The sequence below is a fragment of the Phyllostomus discolor genome, chromosome 1 (genome assembly GCF_004126475.2).
Source record: "Phyllostomus discolor isolate MPI-MPIP mPhyDis1 chromosome 1, mPhyDis1.pri.v3, whole genome shotgun sequence".
NCBI lineage: Eukaryota > Metazoa > Chordata > Mammalia > Chiroptera > Phyllostomidae > Phyllostomus > Phyllostomus discolor.
This window is the reverse complement of record NC_040903.2, coordinates 116,899,778-116,926,993: the sequence shown is the minus strand read 5'-3', so window position 1 is coordinate 116,926,993 and position 27,216 is coordinate 116,899,778. Positions and strand designations below refer to the sequence as shown.

The 27,216-nt window shown below is 38.5% G+C and overlaps 1 protein-coding gene across 1 annotated transcript; it reads left to right on the top strand.

Annotated features, from left to right (window-relative positions):
• SENP8 (SUMO peptidase family member, NEDD8 specific) lies at positions 1 to 25,441 on the top strand. The gene is given in 3 exon segments (XM_036028517.1): positions 1 to 286; positions 23,312 to 23,531; positions 23,534 to 25,441. Coding segments are annotated over 3 exon segments (873 nt in total). The 5' UTR covers positions 1 to 178; the 3' UTR covers positions 24,079 to 25,441.
• Positions 25,442 to 27,216: the final 1,775 nt, after the last annotated feature.

Genomic DNA, 27,216 nt, shown 5'->3' with positions numbered 1-27,216 from the left:
CGCCCCCTACCGCCAGCGGGAGTCCGCCCGCCTGCACGTGATGCTCCCAGAGAGTAGAGTATGCGCTTGCGCGGACACACCCCATTCCGTCCGCCCCAAGAGCCCCGCCCAAACTTTTTTCCTCACCTTACGGCAGAGCTGGGAGCTCTGCCTTAGATTCTCCCTTTACTGAGCAGTAATGTCGCAAGGTTGGGATCGAAAACTCAAGGTTTGCGACCATAGCTCTCGCTTTCCGGCCGATACAGAGGTTCCTGAAGGCTGGTGGAGGTGGTGGGGCACCACGCAGGTAAGAAACTGTCCCCCTGCGGACTTCGGTTTGTAGGTCAGTGTATCCCGACAGAGAACCGTTTCGCTGCCCACTCAGAGCTAGGGTATCCATGCCCCCTTCCCAATTCTGACGCACGGTTCTCAGCGCGGCCCTTCTTAGTCCCCGCCCCTTTCCACAACACGCCCCTTCTCCCCTCCTCTCCCCGCCCCCGATCTGCATTTCTTAGTCCTCTTTTGCATTGATTCTTCCGAGTTTTCACTGAGCATTTTCCATGTCTTGTATTGCAGAAAGTCAGAAACGAATGAAATAGCCTCAGCTTCCTGAAATGCTGTGTAATGTGGAAGACGATGAGAGAATCCGCAGTGGTAGTAAAGTAAAATTATAATAGAAAAAAAAGCACAGGATACTCATAGAAAGGAGGCCATCAATAGTGTAGAAGGACACGAGGAAACCCTTTCCAGGGCGACTTTTAACGTGTTCGAGCCACTCCTAACGTGTTAGAAAGATAGTGAGCAATAGCTGGTCAAAGAAATAGAAGAGAAAAGGAGAAAAAGTGACAGGCACAAAAGCATATGATAGTACTGGTCCGGAACAGTAAAAAGAGGAATAGCTCGTGGAAGATATACTGGTGCAGCCTACACTTTAAGGAAGTATCGTTGTAAAGGGTGAAAAGGATGAAGACTGAGCATATGGGCTGCAAGTATATTTTCTTTAAAGATAGGAGACTTAGTGTACCATGAAACCAGGAAGTGGAGAGTTCATGAGTTGAGGGTGTCTTAATTTAGAGGATCAAGAACACTAATGGAACTCAGCCTTGTAGCGTATTACAATCACCTAGGAAGCTTTAAAAAATAAAATCAGGCCTTCGCCAAGTAACTCAGTGGATTAGAGCATTGTCCCCATTCTCCAGGGTTGTGAATTCGATCCCAGGAAGCAACCAGTGAATGCATGAGTAAGTGGAACAGCAAACTGATGTTTCACTGTCTCTTAAATCAATTTTTTAAATAAAATAAAAAATAAAATAAATGTTGTTACTCCACCCAAAACCAATTAAACAAATTCGGGGGTCCATTCATCAGTGTTCTCTCCTGAGGTGACTAATGCCGAGGGTTGAGAACCACTAAGCTAGAGAAAAGGAAAGGATGGGGAGTAGGGAAGAACAGGAAGTGATGGAATTGGCCCTGTGACATTAGAATGGGAGTCATTTGATGAGAGAGAGTTGAGGATACAGTCAGAAGCTTCAATAGTAATGAAAGTGTAGAATAACTGCTCTAGGAATGGAAGAAGCAGCACTTCCTGCCTTTCCCTTCAGCACAGTTCCATAGCTTAATTTTAATCAGGTCCTCTTGGTTACAACTTTCCTCTCCCTTTCCCTTCTATTCAGGATGTATTAGCTGGGGATCCAGCCTTAGAGCTCAAGAACATCCTCATTTTTATCCCTAAAAAAGTCAGAGCTGAGCCAGTTTATGAAGTGCAAAGGCTAACTTGGCTCCCCTGGAGACAACTACACACAGTGCCTTGCTAATTTTACATTTCACCAATTGTTAAAGTTAGGAATGAGATATAAAGATAGTGAAGGCCCTGGCCAGTACGGCTCAATTGGTTGGAGCATATTCCTGTAAACCAAAAGGTTACAGGTTGGATCCCTGGTCAGAGCACATACCTAGGTTGCAATTCAGTTCCCCATCAGAGCACATTTGGGGGGAGGGGGGCAACCAACTGATGTTTCTCTCTCACATCAGTGTTTTTCTCCCTCTTTCTCTCCCTTCTACTAAAATCAATAAACATATTTTTTATATTTTTAAAAGATATTTCAGATACAGCCCCACTAGGATTTTATAGTAATAGGGAAAACAAACCTTTAAAAGAAGAATTCACTTGACTGGCAGAGAAAGGATGTAAAGGCAAAGCCCAAGCCAGTGCAGGGCTACTGTCTACTAACTAGGGTTAATCCAAAAACCTGTCTTTCAGCCTGCAGATAAGAGAGTCACTGTCATATGGTGTGACTAGAGCATAGTATGGTGAAAAGGGGTGGGGCAGAGATAAAAATGATAAAGTGTAGCCTTGAGTCCCATGCTGAAACATTTACTTTATATACTATAATTAATTAATAGGTATAAATAACAAAGATAAGAAGAAAATAACCTCTTTCATGCCATGGACCCTTTGACAGCCTGACCTGTGGCCCCTATCTCTGAATGTTTTTAATGTATAAAATAAAATACATGGAAATGAATGAAACCAATTTTTTCAAAATTTCAAAAATATTAAAACAAGCACGTGATAAGGTTACATATGTTCCTCCTTTGTGCAATAAATACCATCTGGCAGCAGGTTTAATTGTGTAATTCCAAAATAATGATGAGTATCAATTATATTTTGAGGTACCTGCAATAACTTTAATATGATATGAAAATATCCTATTTTCTATTGGTGACAGAAGACAAAAGGACTAATGATATTCTGGATTATTGCCTATATTTATTGAGGAAAATGCCAAATTGCAGCTAGAGATTATTGAAAATAAGAATAAAATTTCATTTCCCAATCTAAGTCCGTGGACCTCTTAAATTCTAGCCACATCCTGACCCATGGATCCTAGATTTATAAAAAGCTCATTCTACCTGGCTGGCGTAGCTCAGTGGATTAAGCATGGGCTGCAAACCAAAGCATCACAGGTTCGATTCCCAGTCAGGGCACATGCCTGGGTTGCAGGCCATGGCCCCCAGCAACCGCACATTGATGTTTCTCTCTCTCTTTCTCCCTCCCTCCCTTCCCTCTCTAGAAATAAATACATATTTTTTTTAAAAAGCTCACTCTAATGATTTTAAGCAAGAGCGTAATAGATCAAATCATTGTTTCAGAGAGGTACTAGAGCAGTGTTCATTTCCCAACCTCTCTGTTAGAGCTGAAGTTGGAAACGGGCTATTTTCTTCTCCTCCAATACTTTAGGGTCCACAATTGCCTAATCAGTTAGGCCTGCTGGAAGACTGAGCTTGTAGCTATCTATGTATTGATAGGAGCACTACTAGGAAGTAAATTGGGAAAAGTATGTTGGCGCTATTTTGGGGGAAATCATTGAATGCCAAGCTATACTCTGTACTTGCTTTGGCAGATAATGGATAGGTGTGAAAATTTCAGGAGTAGATTAATGTAATTAAATGTCTGTGTGAAAAGTTAATCTAGCAGTAATGTGTATACAGCTTAAATCATCAGAAGATAGGTATGAAGAGACTATACCGCTAAATAAATAATTAAGTGATTTTTGAGGCTAAATTTTATTATAAAGAGATCTCAAGAGTCTGCTAAATTACTTTATTTCCTCTGAGTGACTAGCTAGTCTAAAGAAACATAGATTGAAATGAATAGCATACTGTTCAACAGGAATGTGTACCAGTGTGAAGGTCAGTTAACATTTTACATGATCAAGAAGCTGTTCTATTCTTTTGAGTTATAAAATGACAATGTTGGCACTTCTGATAAGCAGGGGCTTTAGTACATATATCGGTTCCCAGATGTTGCTAAGGCTTCCTTGATTAAGTTTAATCTATACCTGCAGATCCTACATTTCTAACTTGTTAAGGTCAAGACTTCTTTCCTTGACAATCCCTTAAACCTCCTAGATGAATACTAGCAAACAAAAAAGAAATTCCTCAAGGCCCAGATAACCTATCTCTTTGGAAACTGATGAATACCAGATTATATATATATAAAACGTACTGCCCAAATCCCAGCTAGTCCCCAAATTGTGCACTTTTTAAAACATTAATCAACAAATTCAATTTGGAATCCAAGTATTATTAAACCATATGAGTAATGTAAAGTTACTTAACTTTCTGAACCAGACTCTCTGAGAGACTACTTTCTTCAGCATTACTGGCCTATACTTTCTTTCTGTCCATCTTACTACTAGAGATCATGTGAGTAGTGTTATGGTTCAATATAGGGGTGTGGTCATTTATCTGTTCCCTTTTGTGGGGGAAGGGGAAGAATGGGTCTATCCTAAAACAGAATGCTTGAAATTTATGAGGGTTATAAGAATTTTTATTACAGGAAATCTCTAAAAGTCTCTCTTGCTTCCGATTAAGTAGCTATCCCTTCACACATTCATCTGCTATGAAAGCACTAGAACACAGTCCTGATACTAAAAATTGTCCTGGTTATAGTTATTATCTTTGAACATCTGTAAGTTGAAAAACCTTAGACCTGCCTTCCCTAAGAGCCAACTAATAAATACTCTCTCAGGGTAGTGTGATAGGCTAAATTCCATCAAAACAATAGCTTGGGGATTTCTGACATTTGGCTCTAATTTTCTCACTACTGCTTATTGCAACAACTTGACACTTTAGCAGCTAAAATAAGTAGTTGCTGGAAATTTATAGCCTGACTTAATGTATAGTATAATTCAGACTTGGTCAGATAACTCACAAGTGTTCATGTTAATTAACATTTAAAGAAATATTGCAAGATAGAAAATTCTATATATCATAAGTGGGTCCCTGTTTTTCTATCAGCACACTACAGTAAAACAAATTCATTATTTCTTTAATTCATTCACTAAATATTTATTGAGCCCCACTGTGTTCCAAGCACATTTTTAAAATTCTTTAATTAGGACTTTGTAATAATTTACCTCTTAACTATCTGAAAAAGTAATATACCAGGCTTTGAAATCTACAAGACAAAAAAATATTAAAAGATGATGGCTTTTTCATATTCTTTAAATCTGTGTTTGCCTGTAGCTAATATATGCTGAATACAGTGATTGTTTATGCAATCTGGCACTTTATAACTTCAGCTCATCCACAACTTGTCAGCTTTTACTTCTTACTATATATACTAAAACACAATTCTGGTAACTTTATTAAATATTATCTTAGACCTGTCATTAAATTGAATGGCCTCCACATATACTGCCTTTACAACCCCGGTCATTTCAATTTTGCAATTGTGTGAAATCATTTCTCAGAAACTTTTAAGCAAACAAGTTCAGTTTAAGAAAAGGCTGGTGTTAACACCAAGTTTCCAGTAGGCAAAAAGAGAAAATGTCACACGATTATACATAGAACCCTTGAAATCGCATTGGTAGACTGAAAATAAAGTTGTCTTTATGGTCAATGACACCTTAGCCATTGATAGCTATGCCTAGTAACAGAGCAATAAATGAAGTCTTGGGACTAGAAGAAATCCTAAAAGTTTACCTAGTGTGTCTCTCAAGGCCCAGGCAAGACAAAATGGAATCTAGGGCAATAGAGTTACCAGGCATCATCATCATACCAAGTAGTTTTTTTACTTTGAGAGCCGAATTCCTCTATTTGTAAAAGATTGATGATAAAGGAATACTGTTCAAATTTATAAATAACTTACAAAATTAAGAAATCTGTATAACAATTTCATGTTTTTAGGAGTGTTTCGAAATGTATTTCAATTCTGTATTTTTTTTCTAGAAAAAATTCATTAAAACTTCTCCATTTTGTCAAGCACTGAAGATAAAAAAATAAGTAATATCTAACCTCTGCCTTCTCTTAAAGGGATTTATAATATAAATTGAGGTAATTTTCACATGTCTGTTCATACAAATCACTGAATGAATGACTTAGGGTACATTAAAAGGAAATTTTTAATCGGAGAAAATTAAAACAAACAACAGGATTGAACTTCCTGAAAATGTTCCTGTTTATGCTGCTATGAAAGCAAATTTGGTCTCCATTGTAAGTGATGCTTTTTGTGAAATTGCAGATAAAATCATACTTAAAAGTAGGACATAATTTAATTTTAGTAAACATCAGATTATTTTTAGACCTTTGTGTTGAAGATTTATAGAAGAGAGGTTAGAACAGAAGTGAGACCAATGAACTGAAGAAACAGACATTTTAGGACAGTGTAAGAGTGGAAGGCGACTATTTCTGTCCAATTTTCCCAACACCATTTATTGTATAGACTGTCTTTACCCCATTGTATATTTTTGCCTCCTTTGTCAGATTTTAATTGATCATGTAGACAAGAGTTTCTACATGATCAATTATTCTAGGCTCATTATTCTGTTCTATTGATCGATATGTTGGTTTTTTTATGCCATGCTGTTTTAATTACTATAGCCTTGTAGCATAGTTTGATATCAGGTAGCATGATACCTCCAACTTTATTCTTCTTTCTTAAGATTTCTGGAGCTATTCAAGGTCTTTTGTGGGTCCGTATAAATTTTTGGATTATTCTAGTTCTGTGAAATATGCCATTGGTGTTTTGACAGGAATTGCATTGAATGTGTAGATTGATTTGGGTAGTTTGGACATTTTGATGATGTTAATTCTTTCTGTCCATAAACAAGGTATATGCTTCTATTTATTTGTATCTTCAATTTCTTTCTTCAGCATCTTATAATTTTCCAGTACAAGAATAAAATTTTTATCATTTGTCACAGCATAAACAGATCTAGAAGGTATTATGCTAAGTGAAATAAGTCAGTCAGAGAAAGGCAAATACTATAAGATTTTACTTATATGCAGAATCCAAAGAACAAAATAAATGAACAAACAAAATTGAAACAGACACAGAGAGTGAACTGGTGCTTGTCAGTGGGAAAAGGGGGTTGGGGGACTGGGTTAAAGAGGTAAAGGGATTAAAAAATACACATTGATAGTTACAAAATAGTCATGGGGATGCAAAGTACAGCATAGGAAATATAGTTAATAACATTGCAATAACTATGTGTAGTACCAGGTGGATACTGGAAATACTGGGAGGAACACTTTGTAAAGTATATGATTGTCTAACCACTATGCCATACACCTGAAACTAATAAAAAATTATACTGAAGGTAAACTGTAAAAAAAAAAGTGGGAGGTGGTATATCTAATTTTTTTCTAACTAGAAATACCTATTTATTAGATATGTGCTCATTATTAAAAGAAGGGCGAGGAAGCAGACAGTATCAAAACAGAACAAAAAAGTTAAGTTTAAATAATCCTTTTAAAGAAAACTCTAAACATTGGATTGCTATCGTTGATTATTTTTATGTATATTTTCCTTATACAAAGGTTATGGTATAACCTTTTTATAACATATTATGAGCATTTCCTATGTCAATAAAATTACATTGTGGGCTGCGATAGGAGTAAAAGATAGAAAATTGTACTTCAACATCAATTAAAACAAAATTTTAAAAAATAAAATAAATAAAATTATATCTACAACATTGTTTTTTTTTAATCCTCACCCAAGGATATATTAATTGATTCCAAAGTGAGAGGGAGAAACATAAATGGGAGAGAAATATCAATCAGTTGCCTCCCAGTTTGTTGCCTTTCATAAGCACCCCAACTGGGAACTAAACCCACAGCCTGGGTATGTGCCCCTACCAGGAATGGAGCAAATGTCCTTTCAGTTTATAAGATGATGCTCCAGCCAACTGAGCCACGCTGGCCAGGGCTACAACATTATTTTTAATGGTTAAAAAATATTCCATTGTATAGGAACCCTATTTTTCAAATTTACCAGCCCCCTTATGAACTTCCAGATCATTTTCAGTTTTTCTATTATAAATATTGTAGTGAACATTCTTGTTAAATTTTTGCACACATCTTTAACATTTCTTTTAATATGAATTCTTAAAGTGTAATACCTACATATACACATTTCCTAAGAATTAAAATATAATAGAAAATTACTCTTCCAAAAGCTCCCATTTGTTTACACTCCTTTCAACAATGAGAATGCCCATTTTCCCACAGTCTGTCAGTAATGCTGGTTATTATCAGTTTTCCTCATCTTTGCTAATTTGATAGGTGAAAATCGAAATCTTACTTTAACTTGCATTTCTTTGATTCCTAGTTACGTGTTGAGTATCTTTCCATCTGTCTATTGGTCAGTTGTATAAGTGTATTAAGCTTTATTTTCTTTTAATAATATTGTTTCATTTTTTTACATTTAAATTTTACTATAGGTAAAACATAGTAATTTGATAAAAGGTATGAGATAGACTTCTTTTATTTTTAAATCAAATGATTAACAAGTTACTCCACTTCCATCAAATGACACAGCAAGTATATCTCGAACTTCACACAGACAGTAAGGTGCTGATGGATATTCTACAAAAAAACAAAAGCAAAAAGTGTTTCATGGTCAAATGAGTTTGGGGGGAAAATTAGACCATAAAAAGTTAAATTTCTTTATTGCAGAACTTCTTCCAGTTTTTAATATGATTGTATGCATTAAGGATCTCCAATAAGGGGGACTTCCAGCCAAGATGGAGGCATAGGTAGACACACTGTGCCTCCTCGCACAACCAAAAGAAGGACAACAACAATTTAGAAACAAAAAACAACCAGAACTGACAGAAAATCAAACTGTATGGAAGTCTGACAACCAAGGAGTTAAAAAAGAAACATTCATCCAGATAAGTATGAGCGGCGGAGTCGGGCAGCCAGGTAGAGAGGACTCACGGCAAAGTGGCGGCTGGCAGACCCCAGGCACACAGGCGGCAGCGGGCAGAGCCAGCGAGGCAATGGATTGTGGAGGGGCATGGCACACAAGGCAGCTGGCGGACTGAGTGGTCCCATATTCGCGAGCAGGTAAAACTGGGGAGTGAGATAGACCACATACAACCCAGAGTCCCAGCATGGGGAATAAAAGCCTCAAAACACCAATTGAAAACATCTGTGGGGGTTGAGGTCCCAGGAGAGACTCCCAGCCTCACTGGAGTGTTGGTTGGAGAGACCCACAGAGTCCTAGAATGTACACAAACCCACCCACCCAGGAATTAGCAACAGAAGGGCCCAGCTTGCTTGGGGGAAGCAGGGGAAGGAACTGAAATCCAGCAGAGAGCGGAGCAAGTGCCCTTGTTCCTTCTCAGACCCCTGCCCCATATACAGCATTACAACGCAGTGACATAGGACGGTTCCCCGCCCTAGTGAACACCTAAGGCTCTGCCCCTCACTACGTAACAGGTGAATCAAGACAAAAAAAAAATGGCCCAAATGAAAGAATAGATCAAAGCTCCAGAAAAAAATACAACTAAGTGACCAAGAGAGAGCCAACCTATCAGATGCACAGTTCAAAGCACTGGTGATCAGGATGCTCACAGAATTGGTGAGTTTGTTCGCAAATTAGATGAAAAAAATGAAGACTACACTAAGTGAAATAAAGGAAAATGTACAGGGAACCAATAGTGATGGGAAGGAAACTGGGACTCAAATCAATGGAGTGGACCAGAAGGAAGAAAGAGAACCAAACAGAAAAAGAAGAAACAAACAAGAATTCCAAAAAATGAGGAGAGGCTTAGCAACCTCCAGGACATCTTTAAATGTTCCAACATCCAAATTATAGGGGTACCAAAAAAGAGAAGAGGAAGAACAACAAGTGGAAAAGTTATCTGAACAAATAATAAAGGAGAACTTCCCCATTCTGGCAAAGGAAATAGACTACAGGAAGTCCAGGAAGCTCAGAGAGTCCCAAAGAAGTTGGACCCAAGGAGGAACACACCAAGGCACATCATAATTACTTTAGCCAAGATTAAAATGAAGGAGAGAATCCTAGAAGCAGCAAGAGATAAGGAGGCAGTTACCTACAAAGCAGGTCCCACCAGACTGTCAGCTGATTTCTCAAAAGAGACCTTGCAGGCAAGAAGGGGCTGGAAAGAAGTATTCAAAGTCATGAAAGGCAAGGACCTACATCCAAGATTACTCTATCCAGCAAAGCTTTCATTTAGAATGGAAGGGCAGATAAAGTGCTTCTCAGATAAGGTCAAGTTAAAGGAGTTCATCATGACCAAGCTCTTATTATATGAAATGTTAAAGGGACTTATCTAAGAAAAAGAAGATAAAAAACATGTACAGTAAAATGACAGCAACCACATGTAAATCAAAAACAAAAACAAACTAAGCATACAACTAGAACAGGAACAGACCACAGAAGTGGAGATCACATGGAAGGTTAGCAACAGGGGAGTGGGAGGAGGAAAGAGGGGAAAAGATACAGAGAATAAGTAGCATAGATGATAAGTAGAAAATAGGGGGAGGGTAAGAATAGTATGGGAAATGTAGAAGCTAAAGAACTTATAAGTATGACATACGGACATGAACTAAAGGGGGAAATGTGGGTGTGAGGGGGTGTGTAGGGTGAAGGAGGGAAAATGGGACAACTAACAGTGTAATCAATAAACTATATTAAAAAAAGAAAATAAAATTAGCATGTTAAAAAAAAAATCCAATAAGGAGTTTTAAGATATAGCATTTCCCTAACTTACTTAACCATGTAATCTTTTTATTCCTTTCAAGTCATACCTATGAAATCCTGTGGAACTATGCTTTTCAGAATAGTAGGCACTAGCCACATATGGCTATTTAAATTTAAGTTTAATTCAAATTAAATTAAATATTCAGCTCCTCAGTCAAACTAGCCACATTCCGCATGCTCAATAGTCTCATGTGGCTAATGGCTACTGCTTCAACGTTGCAGTTGAAAAACACGTCCATCATTGCAGAAAGTTCTGTTGGACAGCACTGCTATAGAACATAGTATTCATTGAAAACATGGAATAATCCATAATTTCCTCCCTTGATTTGTAATGTCTCCATCATCATATTTAAAATTTCTAATAATGCATGGGTTTTTCTGCTCTAGTATCACATGGCTAGTTGTGAGTTAAGCTTTAGCATCTTTATTTTGAGAGCAGAATGAATTCTGCATGAAGTAGGAAGCTAAACTAGAAGTGGATAGTTAAAGGCCCGTACACTTTTGAGTCTCTGTAAATATAAATATTTTCCTGTGGAATTTGATTTATATCATGTTGATATCCATACTCCATTACTCTCATTCATTTATTCTACAATTATTATTGAGTATCTGCCCATCCACCTCTGTTTTGGATCCAGAGACTAGAATAGTAAACAGAGGTAAGTGGTGGCATCTTATTTTGGCTGGTCACAAGAGATCTCTGGATAAGTAGCATTTAAACTAAAATCTACCCAACAGAAAGAACCAGCCACTCCAAATGTTGCCAGCCGAAGTAATATACCAGCTCTCAGGAGGTGTTGCTGGTGGAAGTAGGTAGGGTTCTTCCACAGAGTCAGAAGAAAAACATTTCAGGGTCCCACGAATAGCAGGATGAGGTGTAGCAATGAGATTTATTGGAGCAAAAACAAAGGACTGCCCCCAGGTGCCCATGTCTCATCCACTACTAAGTGGCTTAGTTCTGTCTTGCTTCAAGAAGAAGTCCTAGGCCTGGTGAGCGTAAGTGCCTATTAGCAGGGTCAGGATCCAGAGCTGTGATGCCATCACCCTTGGGCACTAGTAGTCCACATAGTCTCTGCTCCTGGCTGTGCTCTGGCCAGTTCTGCACTGCTGCACCCAGGCCCAAGCTTAGACCTGCTCTGCTGCTGACCCACATGACTGCGAGCCCACATGGCTGCTTCAGAGAGAGACTGCACGAACAATGAACAAATGCACAAACAAACCCATGCTACTAAAATGGGCCTTTGTTAACTTTATATCTCCTTAGGTTTGGGAAAAGACGGCTTTCTTTCTTTCAAACTAACCACTCCCCCAATCCTTTGCAGTGTTGTGCTGGGTCCTCCCACTATCAAATCTGGTCTTTTTCAGGTGTTCCAGGCTAGACTCTGCCTCTTTAGGTTGTCATTTTGGGCTCCTACTATGCACTCCTCAAAGTTTTGCCTCTATCATCATGGTTTCTGTTGCACATGCGCCCAGCAGATGAATTTCCCTTTACTGTTTATTCCCTCCCCCACCCACCTCCAGTAATCCTGCTACTGGCAGTTGTCTCCTGGGGAGATTAGAAGGCTGATTTTCTTCTGCTCACTCAGGGATTGCTTGGGAATTAAGTCCTTTGGCCAAAGATGCAGTGGTTCCTTGAGGAGTCTGTGAATGGTGCAACTTCCTAGTGTATTAGACTTAATGTTTGAATCCATTTGCTCTCTTCTCTGATTAAATAACTAGCTGGCTACCTATGTTAACATTTTCCCCAGTAAGAATCCTGAGCCCTTGTAATCTTATAAGGGTAAATGATGGAGTTCTCATTTTCTGTAACTTTTTTCTCCTGTCAAAGGCTGTAGTCTTATCTACACCCAGGCCCTGAGATTATTGCTATCTAACCAAAGGAAGAAAGGAGAAAAGTGAAGGGGAACCTACCACAAGGGAGAGGGTTCTGTAAAGTCTGGGGCAGTCTGCTGTTGTCCTTGGAAGGCAGCATGAATGATGTCTAGAGAATGGCACTGTTGGACCAAGTTGGCATCCTTATTGTGTCCTAGAGGTGACAGATTTGACAAGGTTAAAAAGGCGTAGTCCACAATGGAGAAAGAGAATTATAGCAAGTAAAGGTCTGATGAAAGGTAAGAACCAGGTAATAGAGGGAGAGACCAACTTTATAGTATTCAAAATTAAGTTGGGGGGGTGGGCATCCATGAACAAATGTGTATCACACCTGTATAAAGCCCTTTTGTTTACCATACTTCATTCAATTAGGCTAAGGGGAACATTCTGATATCTTTCTGAATGCTCTCCTTTCTGTCTGAATCTGTGGGTAAGGAAAGAGGGTCAGAGATTCCTCTGAGTCATTTGTTTCCCAAAAGACAATTTATTTTTTAATATATTTTATTAATTATGCTATTACAGTTTTACCATTTTTTTTCTCCTCTTTATTCCTATCTACTCTGAAAATCCCTTCTGCCAGCATTCCCCCTCTTGGTTCATGTCCATGGGTCATACATATAACGTTTCTTTGGCTTCTACATTTCCAATACTATTCTTCACCTTCCCCTGTCCTTTTTTCTACCTATCATTTATGTTTCTTGTTCCCTGTACCTTTTCCACCATTCCTCCCAGCTCCACACTCCCTGCTGATAACCTATATGTGATATCCATTTGTGATTCCGTTCTAGTTGTTGCTTAGTTCGTTTTGTTTTGTTTTTTCAGGTTTAGTTGTTAATAGTTGTGAGTTTATTGTCATTTTACTGTTCCATCACTTTTGAATCATCTTCTTTTTCTTCGATAGTCCCTTTAATGTTTCATATAATAAGGGCTTGGTGATGATGCAAATCCTTTAACTTGACCTTATCTAGAAGCACTTTATCTGCCTTTTCCATTCTAATAGAACTTTGCTGGATAGTCATCTTGGGTGTACATACTTGCCTTTCATGAGTTGGAATATTTCTTTCCAGCCCCTTTTACCTCAAAGGTTCTTCTTTTGAAAGAAATCAGCTGACTGATCTTACAGGCATTCCTTTGTAGGTTACCTCTCCTTTTCCTCTTGCTGCTTTTTAGATTCTCCTTATCTTTAATCTTGGGTAATGTAACTATGATGTGCCTTGATGTGTGCTTCCTTGGGTCCAATTTCTTTGGGACTCTCTGAGCTTCTGGGACTTCCGGGAAGTCTATCCTTTGCCACATTAGGGAAGTTCTCCTTCATTGTTTTCAAAATAAGTTTTCAATTTTTCACTCTACCTCTTCTGGCTGCCCCCCCGCCCTCCATGATTTGGATGTTGGAATGTTTACAAGGTGTCCTGAAGTTCCTAAGCCTCTCCTCATTTTTTTGAATTCTTGTTTCTTCATTCTGGTCTGGTTGAATGTTATTTCTTCCTTCTGGTCCAAACCGTTTGATTGGAGTTCCACTTTCCTTCTCGGCTCAACTGTGTGTTCCCTGTACATTTCCTGTATTCACTTTTCATAGACTGCACTTTTTCCTCTATTTTGTGACCATACTTAAACATTTCTGTAAGCATCCTGATTACCATTGTTTTGAACTCTCCATCTGATAGATTGGCTATCTCTTCATCACTTCATTGTATTTTTTCTGGAGCTTTAATCTGTTCTTTCATTTCGGCCACTTTTTTGTGTCAGCACACCTGTTACATTGTAAGGGACGGAGCCTTAAGTATTTGCCAGGGTGGGGCAACCCACTTGGCTGCATGGTGGCACTGTATGTAGGGGAAGGGTCCAAGGAGGAGCAGCTGTTTGCTCAGCTCTCAGCTAGGTTTCAGTCACTCTTCTGCTACCCATAAGCGAATTGGGCCCTTTTGGCGCTGATTCCTGGGTGGGTGGGTTTGTGACATTCCAGCACCCTCTGGGTTTCTTCAGGGGACTCTCCTGTGAGGCTGGGAATTTCTCCCACTGCTGCCTCATTGCCTGTAGGTTCTTTCAGTCAGAGGTTTTGAGGCTTTCTTTCCCATGCTGGGACCCTGGGTTGTGTGGTCTGTCTCACTCCCCAGTTGTTCTTCCCAGTCTATCGGCACACAAATGTAGGACCAACCACTCCTCCAGCTGCCTCCTTGCAACTCCTTGGTTGTCAGACTTCCATAGAGTTCAATTTTCTGGTAGTTCTGGTTGTTTTTTGTTTCTAAACTTGTTGTCCTTCATTTGGTTGTGCAAGGAGGCATGGTGTATCTACCTATGCCTCCATCTTGGCCAGAAGTTCCCAATAGACAATTTAAAATCTATATCCCCAAAGCAGTTTCAATGTGGCAGAACTTTGGTCCCTTCAGTCCCGCCTTTTAAATAATAATATTTTATATTCCAGGATTAAAACCAATAGACCACTCCCTGCTTTATCAACTTATCAGTGTAGTCCTGACAAGAAGTCAGTTTAGCCAAAACACTGAGTCTCATTTCAGGAGGGAGCAATGCAGATTGGCTTCCGAAGTGAGGCCTATACTGTGTAAACAAGCAATCAAGTATTTAATAAGGGGTACGCCTATGAAAACAGAAGAAACAAAAACAAAGGTTAATGAACACAGCAAATCACAGACCAGTTTCTCCGTCTGTAAGACTGTCAGTCAAGGAGACTTCCAGATTAAGGCATTTACTGGGTTGAAAGCAAGCAGTGACAGTCTGATCCTCCTTGTCTGCAGTTTGAACATCTCTGGTGATGACATCAGTTGCTCAAGTAAATTCTGTATGGCATAAAACTTAGGGGGGAAAAAGTTTTAATTCTTAATGATTCTAAGTCAAAGGATGGGAGAAAAATGAAAGTTTGGAGATTTGAAGAAACTAGGAGAATTCAGATTCCAGTTCAGGAAAACCCAGCACTTTGAAGACAATTAACTAGAGGCTAATATCCACAACTGTATTACAAATTCTAGGGAAGCACAATTTCATTCCCCTCAGATCACCCTCACTTTTATAAAGAGCAAATTAAAACCAATTTATTTACTGCAATAAGTCCAGTTTTAATTTGGCCTGATTATTTGCATAAACACAACAAGATAACAATCATATAGGTTCTTGTAAATATGCTTTGCTGGAATCTCATAAGGAGTCTTCAGATTGGACCTTAATTAGCCCCTCAGGGCAAGAAGCGAGCCTTGTAGTTGCCATCAAACTTTGCCTACAAAGCCTACAGGTTTGGATAAATCCTCAGGTTCTTGAGGTCCCCAAAAATGTCTTCAGGTTTCTTTCTTGTCATGTCTCAGGAAGCAGTTTGTTTCTTACTGGAAAAAGTGCCATCAACTGCATGAATAATCAAGGTACCATGGCTATTTCTCCAAGGGCTTTATCAGCTTTCAGTGGTCACTCTTAATTCATTAAAGCTTATGGTGACATCCAGAGTCCAGGCATGTCTCTCAGACATGTCATTTCAGTCACAGTCTTGGTTAATAAAACCACAATTGGAAGATGGGTTTAGGTGTCCTATTATAAAAGAACAAATTTTATTGAATTCATGCAAACACATATATTGCTGTGACTCACCCATTAGAATTTGCCAAATTCTGGTGGGATCAGGTAGGGAGAAAAATATAAGGCAAAGGAAATCTGTGTTCTCCTTAAAAACAGTGGAAAAGAATCAAACTCCAACTCTGTATTAGGACAACCAAAAAGTAGGCAATTATCATTCATTAGATTGGCAAACATACCTACATTTTTAAGCAACATGCTTCTAATAAGGTATAAGACATTTTATTACAGCTTCAAATTATTTTCTATTAGGTTGGCTAAAAAATCTGTTAAGTTTTATCCATAAAAAGACACATTTTTCATTTTCACCATAACTTTTTTTCTTTTTTAAAAATTTTATTTATTGAGCCCTGGCTGGTGTGGTTCAGTGGACTGAGCGCTGGCCTGCAAACCAAAGGGTCACAGGTTTCAATTCCCAGTCAGGGCACATGCCTGGGTTGTGGACAAGGTCCCCATGATGGGGCACACGAGACGGCAACCCACACATTATTTCTCTCCCATCTCTTCTCCATCCTTTCCCCTCTGTGTAAAATAAAATGAATAAAATCTTTTTAAAAAATTAGTGATTGATTTGGCAGTGGTGGGGGAGAGAGAGAAAGAAACATTGATTAGTTCCACTTATTTATGCATTCATTGGCTGCTTCCTTCCGATTATGCTCTAAGGTCAAACATACAAACTTACTACCGGATCACTACTTCATTTAACAAAACATCTTTTCAGAAACTATGAGACTTGCTTCATACCTTGTGGATGAAAAAGTGACACTTACTGAACCTGACAATCTCAAAGGAGGCCTGCATAGTGGGCCTTACAAAGGTCTGTCTTTACCTTATCTGAGCCTGTTGTCTTCTTGCATCTATAACAACACACCTTGGAAAATCAGGGGTAATTTTCTTTTTCCAGACCTCTGGGGGCACAGTCGCTGCACTAGAGCAGAGACCACAAAATCCCTCATGTTATTATCTCATCCTGTTACTTCTGTTAACTGTCCTATTGGCACCAATATAAAAGAAGTATGTGTCTATCATTTACTTTTTATCCATTCCCAGAGATCCCCCACCCTGCTTTGCTTTCTCTCACCTCCCTAATCACCAGTGGATTTCCTGTAACTCTAAAGTCTTCTCCTTTGGTTTTAATGTATAAAAATAAGATGCAAAATTGCCGTTCTCCAGAGCATTTTCTCAATCCCTTGAGATTTTGGTTCCTGGCAATTGTCAGTTTGGCTCAAACAAACTCGTAAAAATTCTCTACAGGTTTGGACGTTTCTTACATTGACACCTTATGAAATACTTGTTAATTAATATTCCTCATGTATATATTAAGATTTTATTTATTTTAGAGAGGTGCAAAGAGAAGGAGGAAGAGAGGGAGAGAAATAGCAATATGTGGTTGCCTCTTGAGCATCCCCTACTGGGGACCTGACCCAAAACTCAGGCATGTGTCCTGACTGGGAATCGAACCTTTGGTTCGCAGGCTGGCACTCAATCCACTGAGCTACACCAGCCAGGGCCTCATGTATATTTTTGATCTTATAAATATTTAGTTATACATCTATAAACTAGACAATTATTATTTATACCCTCTGTAATTAGTATTTTTAAACATTTTCTCATCAAAATCCAGATTTAAATAGCCAACAGTAACACCTCTAGTTAAAGATGAGTTATTCTACCTGAAAAATGTCTTTAAGATATTTGATAAATAGCCCCAATGCTTTATTAGACCTTTAAAATCTTAAAATCAATTCAACCTAGAAGTTTACAATAGATTACATGTGAGTGGTCTATAGTAAGGGATTAGCACAGTTTTTCTTTAAGAGGCCCAACAGTAAATATTTTACATTTTGCAAGTTTAAACAGTTCTTGTAGCTCAAAGCAAGCCGTGGCCAATATGTGAAAGAATAAGCATGACTTTGTTTCCAGTAGAGCTTCATTTACAAAAAGGGGCAGTGGGTCAGATTTAGTCTGGTGGGCTATAGTTTTATTGAGCCTTGGGACAAGAAAACTAGGATTATTTTTAAGATTTGTTAAAGAGGATGACAAACTTTGAAATTTGGCAGATCACTTGGAAACATGTTAAAATACAGGTACCCAGACCCTACCCCAGAAATAGATCATATATGCTCTCTAAAATTCCGTATATGATGCTGATGTGTACCCTCAGCTGCAGTCACTATTCATCTGCTCCAAACCCCAGGTGATAAACCAGAAACCCAGAAGTTTAATGACTTATCCAGAGTCAAACAACAGGTAAATTGAGATCTGAGCCAATATCAAGTTTTCCAACTCCCAACCTAGTTTTTTTCCTGCTGAAACAGCAGGAAATCACAGCAGCTCGTATGGAATTATAAGTTTTCCCTTTAAGTTAGTTTTTATCACTTCTTATTTAGTTCTGCTGTTTTTATACAAATATTCAAGTATTATGCATTTTAAAGATTTTAAGATTAATATGAAAAAAGTCTCTTGTTAAACTTTTGTTTAGGAAGTGTTCTACAGTATGGATTTAATATTGGTTTCATTTCACAACAGAAGTAGGAAGGTATAAATTAAGCCCAGGAATCGCAGGGTTGTGCACACTGACAATACTTTAATGTCACTGCTTAACTCTGAAGTGGAGAGAACCATTTTCTCTGCAGTTTAGCATTCCCTCTTTTTACGCCAGCGGTAAAGCACAAGGGCATGGAGTTGTGCGCTGGCCAGGTCTATCCTTGATATGACTTTGTGGCTTTATGGAAACAAACAAAAAAAAGCTTTATTTTCAAGGAATTTTTAAGATCTATATTACCCCAAATATAGGGAACAAGAAGGAAACTAACTTTTTTTTTGAGAGCCTGGTACATACTAGACATTGTGCAGACTGTTTTCCCTCATTTTTTAGTTCACTTAATCCTGTGAGGAAGGTTTTATTACTACCTCATTTTACAGATGGGGAGAACAAGGCCCAGAAAGAGGATGAATAACTTGCTCAAGGTCATATAGATAGCAAGTGGCAAAGTTTAGAGCCTGGATCCAAAGCCTCCCTGCCCCAAAACACAGAACTCTAATGTATCTTGTAGGATTTTACAAATAGAACTCAGGAGTCATTGCCCCCCCAGTTCACTCTCCCAATATTCCTTACCATCTACCAAAACCAAGTACACAGGTCTTTTAATTCAGAAGGAGCTTACTATTAATCAATGGAGGGAACAGACAAAAAGAAACAAAAATGGAGTGTTACAGACAATATAAAAATCTTAATGGGCTTATTTCTCTTTTTTACTCTATTTTCTGATTCCCTTTTTAAAACATTTCACTCTGGGAAAACATTTATTCTACCTCAGATATTCCAAGCACGGTGCTCACTTTATAGAAAGGAAGTATCCCTGGGATGGTTCTAGATGGTCGATTCTCAGTTCTTTTGCTAGATCTTCCATCTCCTTTTCCCTCCCTCATTAACAATGAGATCATCGCCCTGGTGGAGTGGCTAGGTTGTTTGGAGAATTGTCCTGTGTAGCAAAAGGTGCCAGGTTCGATCCATGGTTGGGAGCCTCTGGGAGGCAACCAGTGATGTTTCTCACAACAATGTTTTTATTTCTCTCCTTCTCCCTCTTCTCCTTACCCTCTTCCTCTAAAAATCAATTATTTTCAAAAGGGGTCTGGTGTGTTTGCCTTCTTTGGGGGGAGAGGGTGTGGGATGAGATCATCGTCCTCTCAGTCACCACAACTAGAACCCTTAGAATGATCATTTCTTAATTTTTTTCTCCTACCCGGTCTGCCTTTCCCTGATTGCTTATTGATTCTCTGTCTACAATATCTTTTCTTCCTTGTTTCTCCATTCCTACTACCATTTCCCCAGATTTAGGTCATGCCTTCCTATTTTTACTTTTAATAAAAATCTAATTGATCTCTACCTCCAATTTCTTCTCTCCCAAACACTTAATCCTATTTGTTGTAGCTAAATCATTAATCTTCTAAAGCACTGGCCTAGTCATTCATGGCTTACCTTTTCCTCCAGTATAAATTCCAAATTCACCTAGAATTCAGTCTATCACCACTTAGCTTCTAGTAATCTTCCTTTAACCCCCGCCTTCACTCATACCCACACTTTATTCTAGACAGACCGTACTACACAGTTAAAGACGCTTTCCATGCATCTCTGCCTTCTTAATGCCAATCTTCATGCATCTAACCATACCTGCCTTTCAGGAGCCCACTTTTATGCCACTTTCTCCTTGAAGTCTTTCCTGATCTGAGCTCTCCTTCCCTTTCACCCTCTTTGCCAGGAATGATTGCTCCTTATGGATTCCCATATGTTTTATTTGTGCCTTCAGGGTTTCTTCTCCTCATTGTGTGTAAGCCACCTTATACATCTTTGTGTTTCCCACAATACCTAATATTAGGTACACAGGAGGTGTTTATAGACTAAAAGAGGTACATATATATCAATTATGTGTTCATAATAAGCTTAAACTCATAAAGGTAGGACCTATTACTATTTCAATCTCATTCTGATTTTCCAGCCCCTAGGCACAAAGGAAACATTCAGTAACCATGCATTAAATTAAATTCATTACAGTTATCAGTTATTGTGATAGGAATTTCCTGATGGCACAATAGATATCTGGAAATAATACATTTTTTTTATTTTACTTACCTGTGTTTCTTCATTTTACATTGACAACTAACCTATGTATTGTATTCATAGTCTCACTTTTCAGAAGAGGAAACTGAGGTTTAAAGAAATTAAATAGTTTATGATCACACAGAACTGTATGAGTAGCAGAACTGAGTCTAAAATTCAGGTCTTCACTTGTGAAGTTTAGAGTACTTTTTCTTGGCCAAGGGTGGTTTTCCAAAGGCTAGTATAGTCCTGTTTGCTTTAGAATTGTTGGGGTTAAACTATTGCAGCCATACAGTATGGAATAGAGTTAGGTCCTTGATCGAACCATTGTCTGTGTGTTGATGTTTTCAAAATTAACAGGGTAAAATACAACAACGATTTCTTGAAGAAAATCATGACTCTGACTCTGGATACTCCCTCCAAAATAAGGTGCCTCTCTATTCAGGCATTCTTCTCCTTGTAGGCTCCTATCCCTGGTTGGGTTGGCTGTTAAGACGTGGATCTAATTTCAGCTGGCAACACAGAGAAGAGGTCTTGGTATTCGCTAGGCAGTACAACCTGGCACTGCCACTACACAGTGTCCATTGATGGCATAGGAGAGTGACTGAGGGAGCCTTGCTTGGTACACATGCAGTCATTCCCTTTTCATGTTCAAGTACTCTTAAGTCAATCAGCAGCAAGCTGAGCAGCTGCTGTCCATACAGATTGCTCTTTGCTCATTTGCCATCATGCTAGTATTAAGGATCATTAGAAAAAACAATCCTCTGAAACAATTTCATCTATTACAAGGATATTGGAGGACATTATTCATTATAATACACCATGTCTTCTATGAAAATTTCTTGAGAGAAAACTGACCTAAAGCTTTTAGCTCTCCTGAGCAATTGCTTTGTTTTTACCCTATGGTCACTGTGAATATTTAACTTAATGCTCTCTGGTTCACTGCCAAACACCATAGAGCCAAATTCGTGGCCCACCAATCACAAAATGGGCTCCGTGCCTCATTAACTTTGTTCCTGGCTCCAGGTTACATCTCTGTTGAAATTATTCTTTCTTCTTGAGAAAATCGTAGTTCATGCCATCTCAGTTTATAGACAGATACACACTCATAAACAACCTTGTATTGCTTCTGAAGTACTTCACATTATGACATACTGTGTGCACATAAAACCCTCTTTGGTCCTTCTTAGTTCATTTACCTTATTTACTGTATGTTTATTTTTATATAGGTATTTGTAGGGTTTTGGTTACATGAAAATGGTTGTGCCACAGAATTTTATTGTTTTAATAGTGTAAGCAAGTGGTAAAATAACTGACCTAATAGCCAAAGTTGATTAATTGATGTCATAATTTTAACTCAGTCTTTCACAGCAGTATTATTTTATAGCAATATGCATTGCTCTGTAGTCTCAATCTGCATGTGACAATTTATTGCTTTGTGATTTTTAGAAATATTGTTATGCTGCCAAATCAATGCACAGCAATGAGCTTTCTGTTAGGCTCAAATATTGTTATCTTATCACCTACCAGACTTACTGTCTTTGTTAGCACCTTACCTCAGGTGATCATGAGCATATTGATCTTATCATATGACTTGTCTTGCACTTACTCTAAATCATGCTTTTGTTTGAACAAGATAACACAGGGTGGGCAAAAGTAGGTTTACATTTGTTCATATGGAAATATATAATATAATAATTAACAATAAACCTACTGTAAACAACTATAAACCTACTTTGCCCACCCTTGTATGAATACATATTTGTTTCTAAACTTCATTTGCTTTTATTAGTTTGGAGCTCTATCCAAATTGTCTGATCATCTTACTGATAAAAACAATAACATAAATATTATTTGAACAACATTTTGTGTTCTTTTAATATCTTCAAACAAAATTATTTGGCCTTTTCTACAAACACTCTGAAACATGCAAAGCAGACAGATGCCCTTTTACAGATAACAAAAACAAAGACAAATCACTTAAAAGACTGGCTTAAATGATACCAGCAAATCAGTGGTAGAAACAGGGCTAAATCCAGGTCTGCTGACTCCTGTGCCACAGTGTCTATCAACAGCAAAAGAAGCTGTAACTTCCATTATAAGCATTACACAGGCATTGTCTTACCCCTTGAGGTTAAAGATGGGAAATGGGCAAAGATATATCACTCATGCACTTGGCTGGGCAGAATCAGGAATTAATTGCATTTCTGTTACTCTCATGATTTTTCTCTTCTTGAAATTACAGTTCCTTTTAACTACAACTCTAATCACTGTCACTTTACATTATGGAATGAGGAAGCAATATTTATCTTATCTCTTGAAATTAATGTTGAAATGGAAACTATTTCCCTTGGTAATTAGTAACATTTTTTAGACTCTTTGAAAATTCATCATTAATATAAAAGTAATTTGCCATTTTTATGCATATTCATTAAAGGGCCAAATATATGGTTAATGCCACGGAGTTTGGTGAAACATTAGTTGTAATTTAACCAGTCTCTATACTTAAAAAGAAAATTAAAAATCCATGCTCACTGTTTCAGCATGGAAAATTTCCAAAGTTTTTATTCTACCTAATTGTTAACATAAAGCACTTATCCTAGTTTCCTAAAAGGTTACTCTTAGCCAAGCATTGTTGTCAAACAGTTTACAATTATATTTAATCTTACCAAAACCCCATGAGGGTAGGTATTACATATCATCCCCATTTGATAGCCAGGTATCATATTCAACAGTAATGTTGTCTTCTGCCTCTCTTTCAGCTTCTGGAATTTCTGAGCAGTCCTGGTCAGTACACGATGGACCCTGTAGTCTTGAGTTACATGGACAGTCTACTGCGGCAATCAGATGTCTCACTATTAGATCCTCCAAGCTGGCTCAATGACCATATTATTGGATTTGCCTTCGAGTACTTTGCCAACAGTCAGTTTCATGACTGCTCTGACAGAGTCTGCTTCATCAGTCCTGAAGTCACCCAGTTCATCAGTGCACTAGCAACCCAGCAGAGATCGCCATGTTCCTTGAACCCCTGGGTCTCCCGCATAAGCAAGTTGTATTTTTAGCCATCAATGATAATTCCAACGAAGCTGCTGGGGGAACCCACTGGAGTTTGCTGGTTTATCTCCAAGATAAAAATAGCTTTTTTCATTATGATTCCCATAGCAGGAGCAACTCAGTCCATGCAAAGCAGGTAGCTGAGAAATTGGAGGCTTTCTTAGGCAGAAAAGGGGACAAACTGGCCTTTGTGGAAGAGAAAGCCCCTGCTCAACAAAACAGCTATGACTGTGGGATGTACGTGATATGTAACACTGAGGCCTTGTGTCAGAACTTGTTTAGACAACAGCCAGAATCACTATTACAACTACTCACTCCTACATACATCACAAAGAAGAGGGGAGAATGGAAAGATCTCATTGCCAGACTTGCTAAAATTAGCTATCATATATTTGTGTCTTTTGAAGTCTCTTTCTGCCCATCCCTGTTTGTTGGATGGTTGACATCTCAGTGCCTGAGAGAAGATGCCTGGTAGAGGCAAGCTTAGGGTTTTTTCTTTTTCCTGAAAGAATGTCCTTCTCTGCATTATCCTAGTGAAAAGTTTCATTTTAACCCTAATTTAAAAAACACTATGTTCTGTGAAAATGTCCTGAAGTTAAACACCAAAACCTTAAACCAAGCTATTTTAACATTTATTAATTCCCTTTTAGTCTCCCTTTGCTTATTCCATTGCTTATTCCAAAGGAAAAACAGTAACCTGTAAAACAAGAATATGTGAAATCTAGAGGAATGCAAGAAAAAAATGATAGAAGAACCAAAAAATTATTGTACAGTCCACTGGCTGGAAGTGGATCAAGCCCTAACTTAATTCAAGATCTAAGTATTATAAGAATCAGTTATTCACTTCCGTGATATCTCTTCCATTCACCATGCAAAGCTTTCCTATCAGCATACCCTTTGCAAAGATTTGATAAAGATGATGTTGACCCATCTTCCTCCATCTGATTCCTAGATGCTTTAAGAAAGGGGGCATCTTGAGTAATTTCATTAAATTAAATCGCTCTGATAGACCTCTGTGCTCTGTGAGCAGTCAATTTGCTACTCTGAATTGATAAATGCTTTCCTTAACCTTGTGTGTTAGCCATGCACACTCTCCTTCCTTATATCCAAAGTCCTATGGTGTTAAAACTCATAGCTTATATCTTCCCAAGGTTATCTGTTATTTCAGATAAGTATTTCTGCTTTCTGATAATCATAGTTGTTTTTTTTTCCTCTCCTCTCTACCCTTAATCTGGCAGAAGTGTTTTCAGTTATAACATGATGATTTCAGGACTATATATAATATCTGAAATTTACAGACTGAAAAATTGGTTTGTTTTTGAGAAACAAAGGAGAAAATGTGGCCTTTCTCAACCTTTTTGCTTAATTCAAAATGCAGACAATTTAATTTTTAAAATGTGGAGCCAAGGGCGAAAAGAAATCCTGTCCCTTCTAAATCATTGATTTTTTCTTAGAGTTATTTCAAATAATTAACAACCAGATGATACTTTGGGTATACATATTAATTCTATTCCTAATGAGAATTGGAGTTCAATGATTACGACACTTGAAAACCAAAGATTTGCTTCAGACATGAAACTGACTTCGGCTACCTCCCCAGCCTAACCCTGCCCCCAGCCCTCATGGCCCAAAATAACCTCACTACCCAGTGACCACAGAGGCAGTAACTCAGTTCCTTTTAATTAGGGAGGGAAAACACAGTGTAAATAAGTACTGGTTACATAGCAGGCCTGAGTGAACACAAGCTGAAACTAAAAGAGAAAGCTATAAAAGTTTCCATTTCAAGTCGATATGTTTTGGATAAAAAAGACTTAATGGAAGACGGGGCAGAAAAAAAAGAGTAGGAACTGGCAGTCAGCCATAGAGGTGAAGTAGGGAGGCAGGGACAGCAAGAGAAGTGGCATAAGTTGTTGAGGCCATGAGTATAGCTAATGATAAGAGCAATATTTCAATAACTTGAGTAAAATCCTCTCTGGGGAAGATTGTCTTCTTGCTGATAATGCAAAGTGTTTGTAGACCCTGAAAAGAAGGTACCTACTGAGAAGGACCCCTGGTGACTTAACTGGGCTCAAAATAAACTAAAATAAAAACAGCCTGGCAGCTTTTTCTACACGGGCCTCTCACACAAACTTCACCTCCGGGAGAAGCCTGCACTGTGTTTCTGCCATCTCAGCCAGCCGTTATAAAGGAGTTCCTGGAGTCCTATTTCAACCAATAGGACTGACACTTTCTCCATCTGATCACAGCTGTGCAGCTATATCCCCTATCAGCTTCCCAGGCCAGTCAAAGTGGGACCATTCTGATCAGTTAGGACAGTGCCTTTTAGACCAATCAAACTGTGGGGATTTGGAGTCCTTATTTGCATGAGAACGGAGCACTTAGGAACCAGGGACAGGAATTTATGTCTATGAATCAGCTTCCCTCTGACTCAGAGCTCCCTTTCCAGCCAAGAATGCGTTTTCCTGGTTGGAGCTAAAATGTGAAGATGTCTTGCTGGAGCAGAGCAGAACTGTCTAGCCAGAGAGGGGCCTCACCCCAGGGTCCCCCTCAAGCTGTGTTTTTTGTTACAGCCATGCTGTATCACAATTGAGCTATTTTGCACCGAATAAAGTTTTATTCTTTTTTTTAGATTTTGTTTATTTTTAGAGAGGGGGAAGGGAGGAGAGAGAGAGAGAGAGAGAAACATCCAGTGGTTGCCTCTCACACACCCCCAACTAACAAGACTTGGCCCTCAACCCAGGCATGTACCCTGACGAGGAGGAATCAAATGGTAACCTTTCAGTTCTCAGGCCAGCACTGGATAAACTGAGCCATACCAACCAGAGCTGTCTTTTTTTTCTCTTTAATTATATTTTATTGTTTGTGCTATTACAGTTGTCCCAAATTTTCTCTTGTTTCCCACCAACCAGCCTTCCTGCCCTGTCCCTCAGGCCATCCCCACACCATTATATGTGTCCATGGGTCATATATATTTGTTCTTTGGCTACTCTCTCCCCTATGCTGTACTTATATCCCATGGCTATTCTATAACAACCAATTTGTACTTAAACCCTTCACCTCTTTCACCCATGCTCCCAACCTCCCCTCCCATCTGGCACCATCAAAATTGTTCTCCGTATCTATGATTCTGTTTTGGTTCAACTTGTTATTTTGCTTTTTAGGTTCAGTTGTTGATAGCTATGTATGAGTATTGCCATTCATATTTTGATCTTAATGAAGGCCTTTTAACTTATATAATACTAGTTTGGTGATGATGAACTACTTTAGATTTTTCTTGTCTGGAAAGCTCTTTAAATGTCCTCCAATTCTAAATGATAGCTTTGCCTGGTAGAGCAATCTTAGTCGTAGGTCCTTGCTTTTCATCACTTTGAATATTTCTTATCAACCCCTTCTAGCCTGCAAAGTTTCTTTTGAGAAATCAGGTCACAGTTTTATGGGGGCACCCTTGTAGGTAACTAACAGCTTTTCTCTTGTGCTTTTAACATTCTCTCTTTATCTTTAATCTTTGGTGTTTTAATTTTAATGTGTCTCAGAGTGGGCCTCTTTGCATCCACCCTTTTTGGGACTTTGCTTCCTGGACTTGCATATCTATTTCCTTCACCAAAATAGGTCA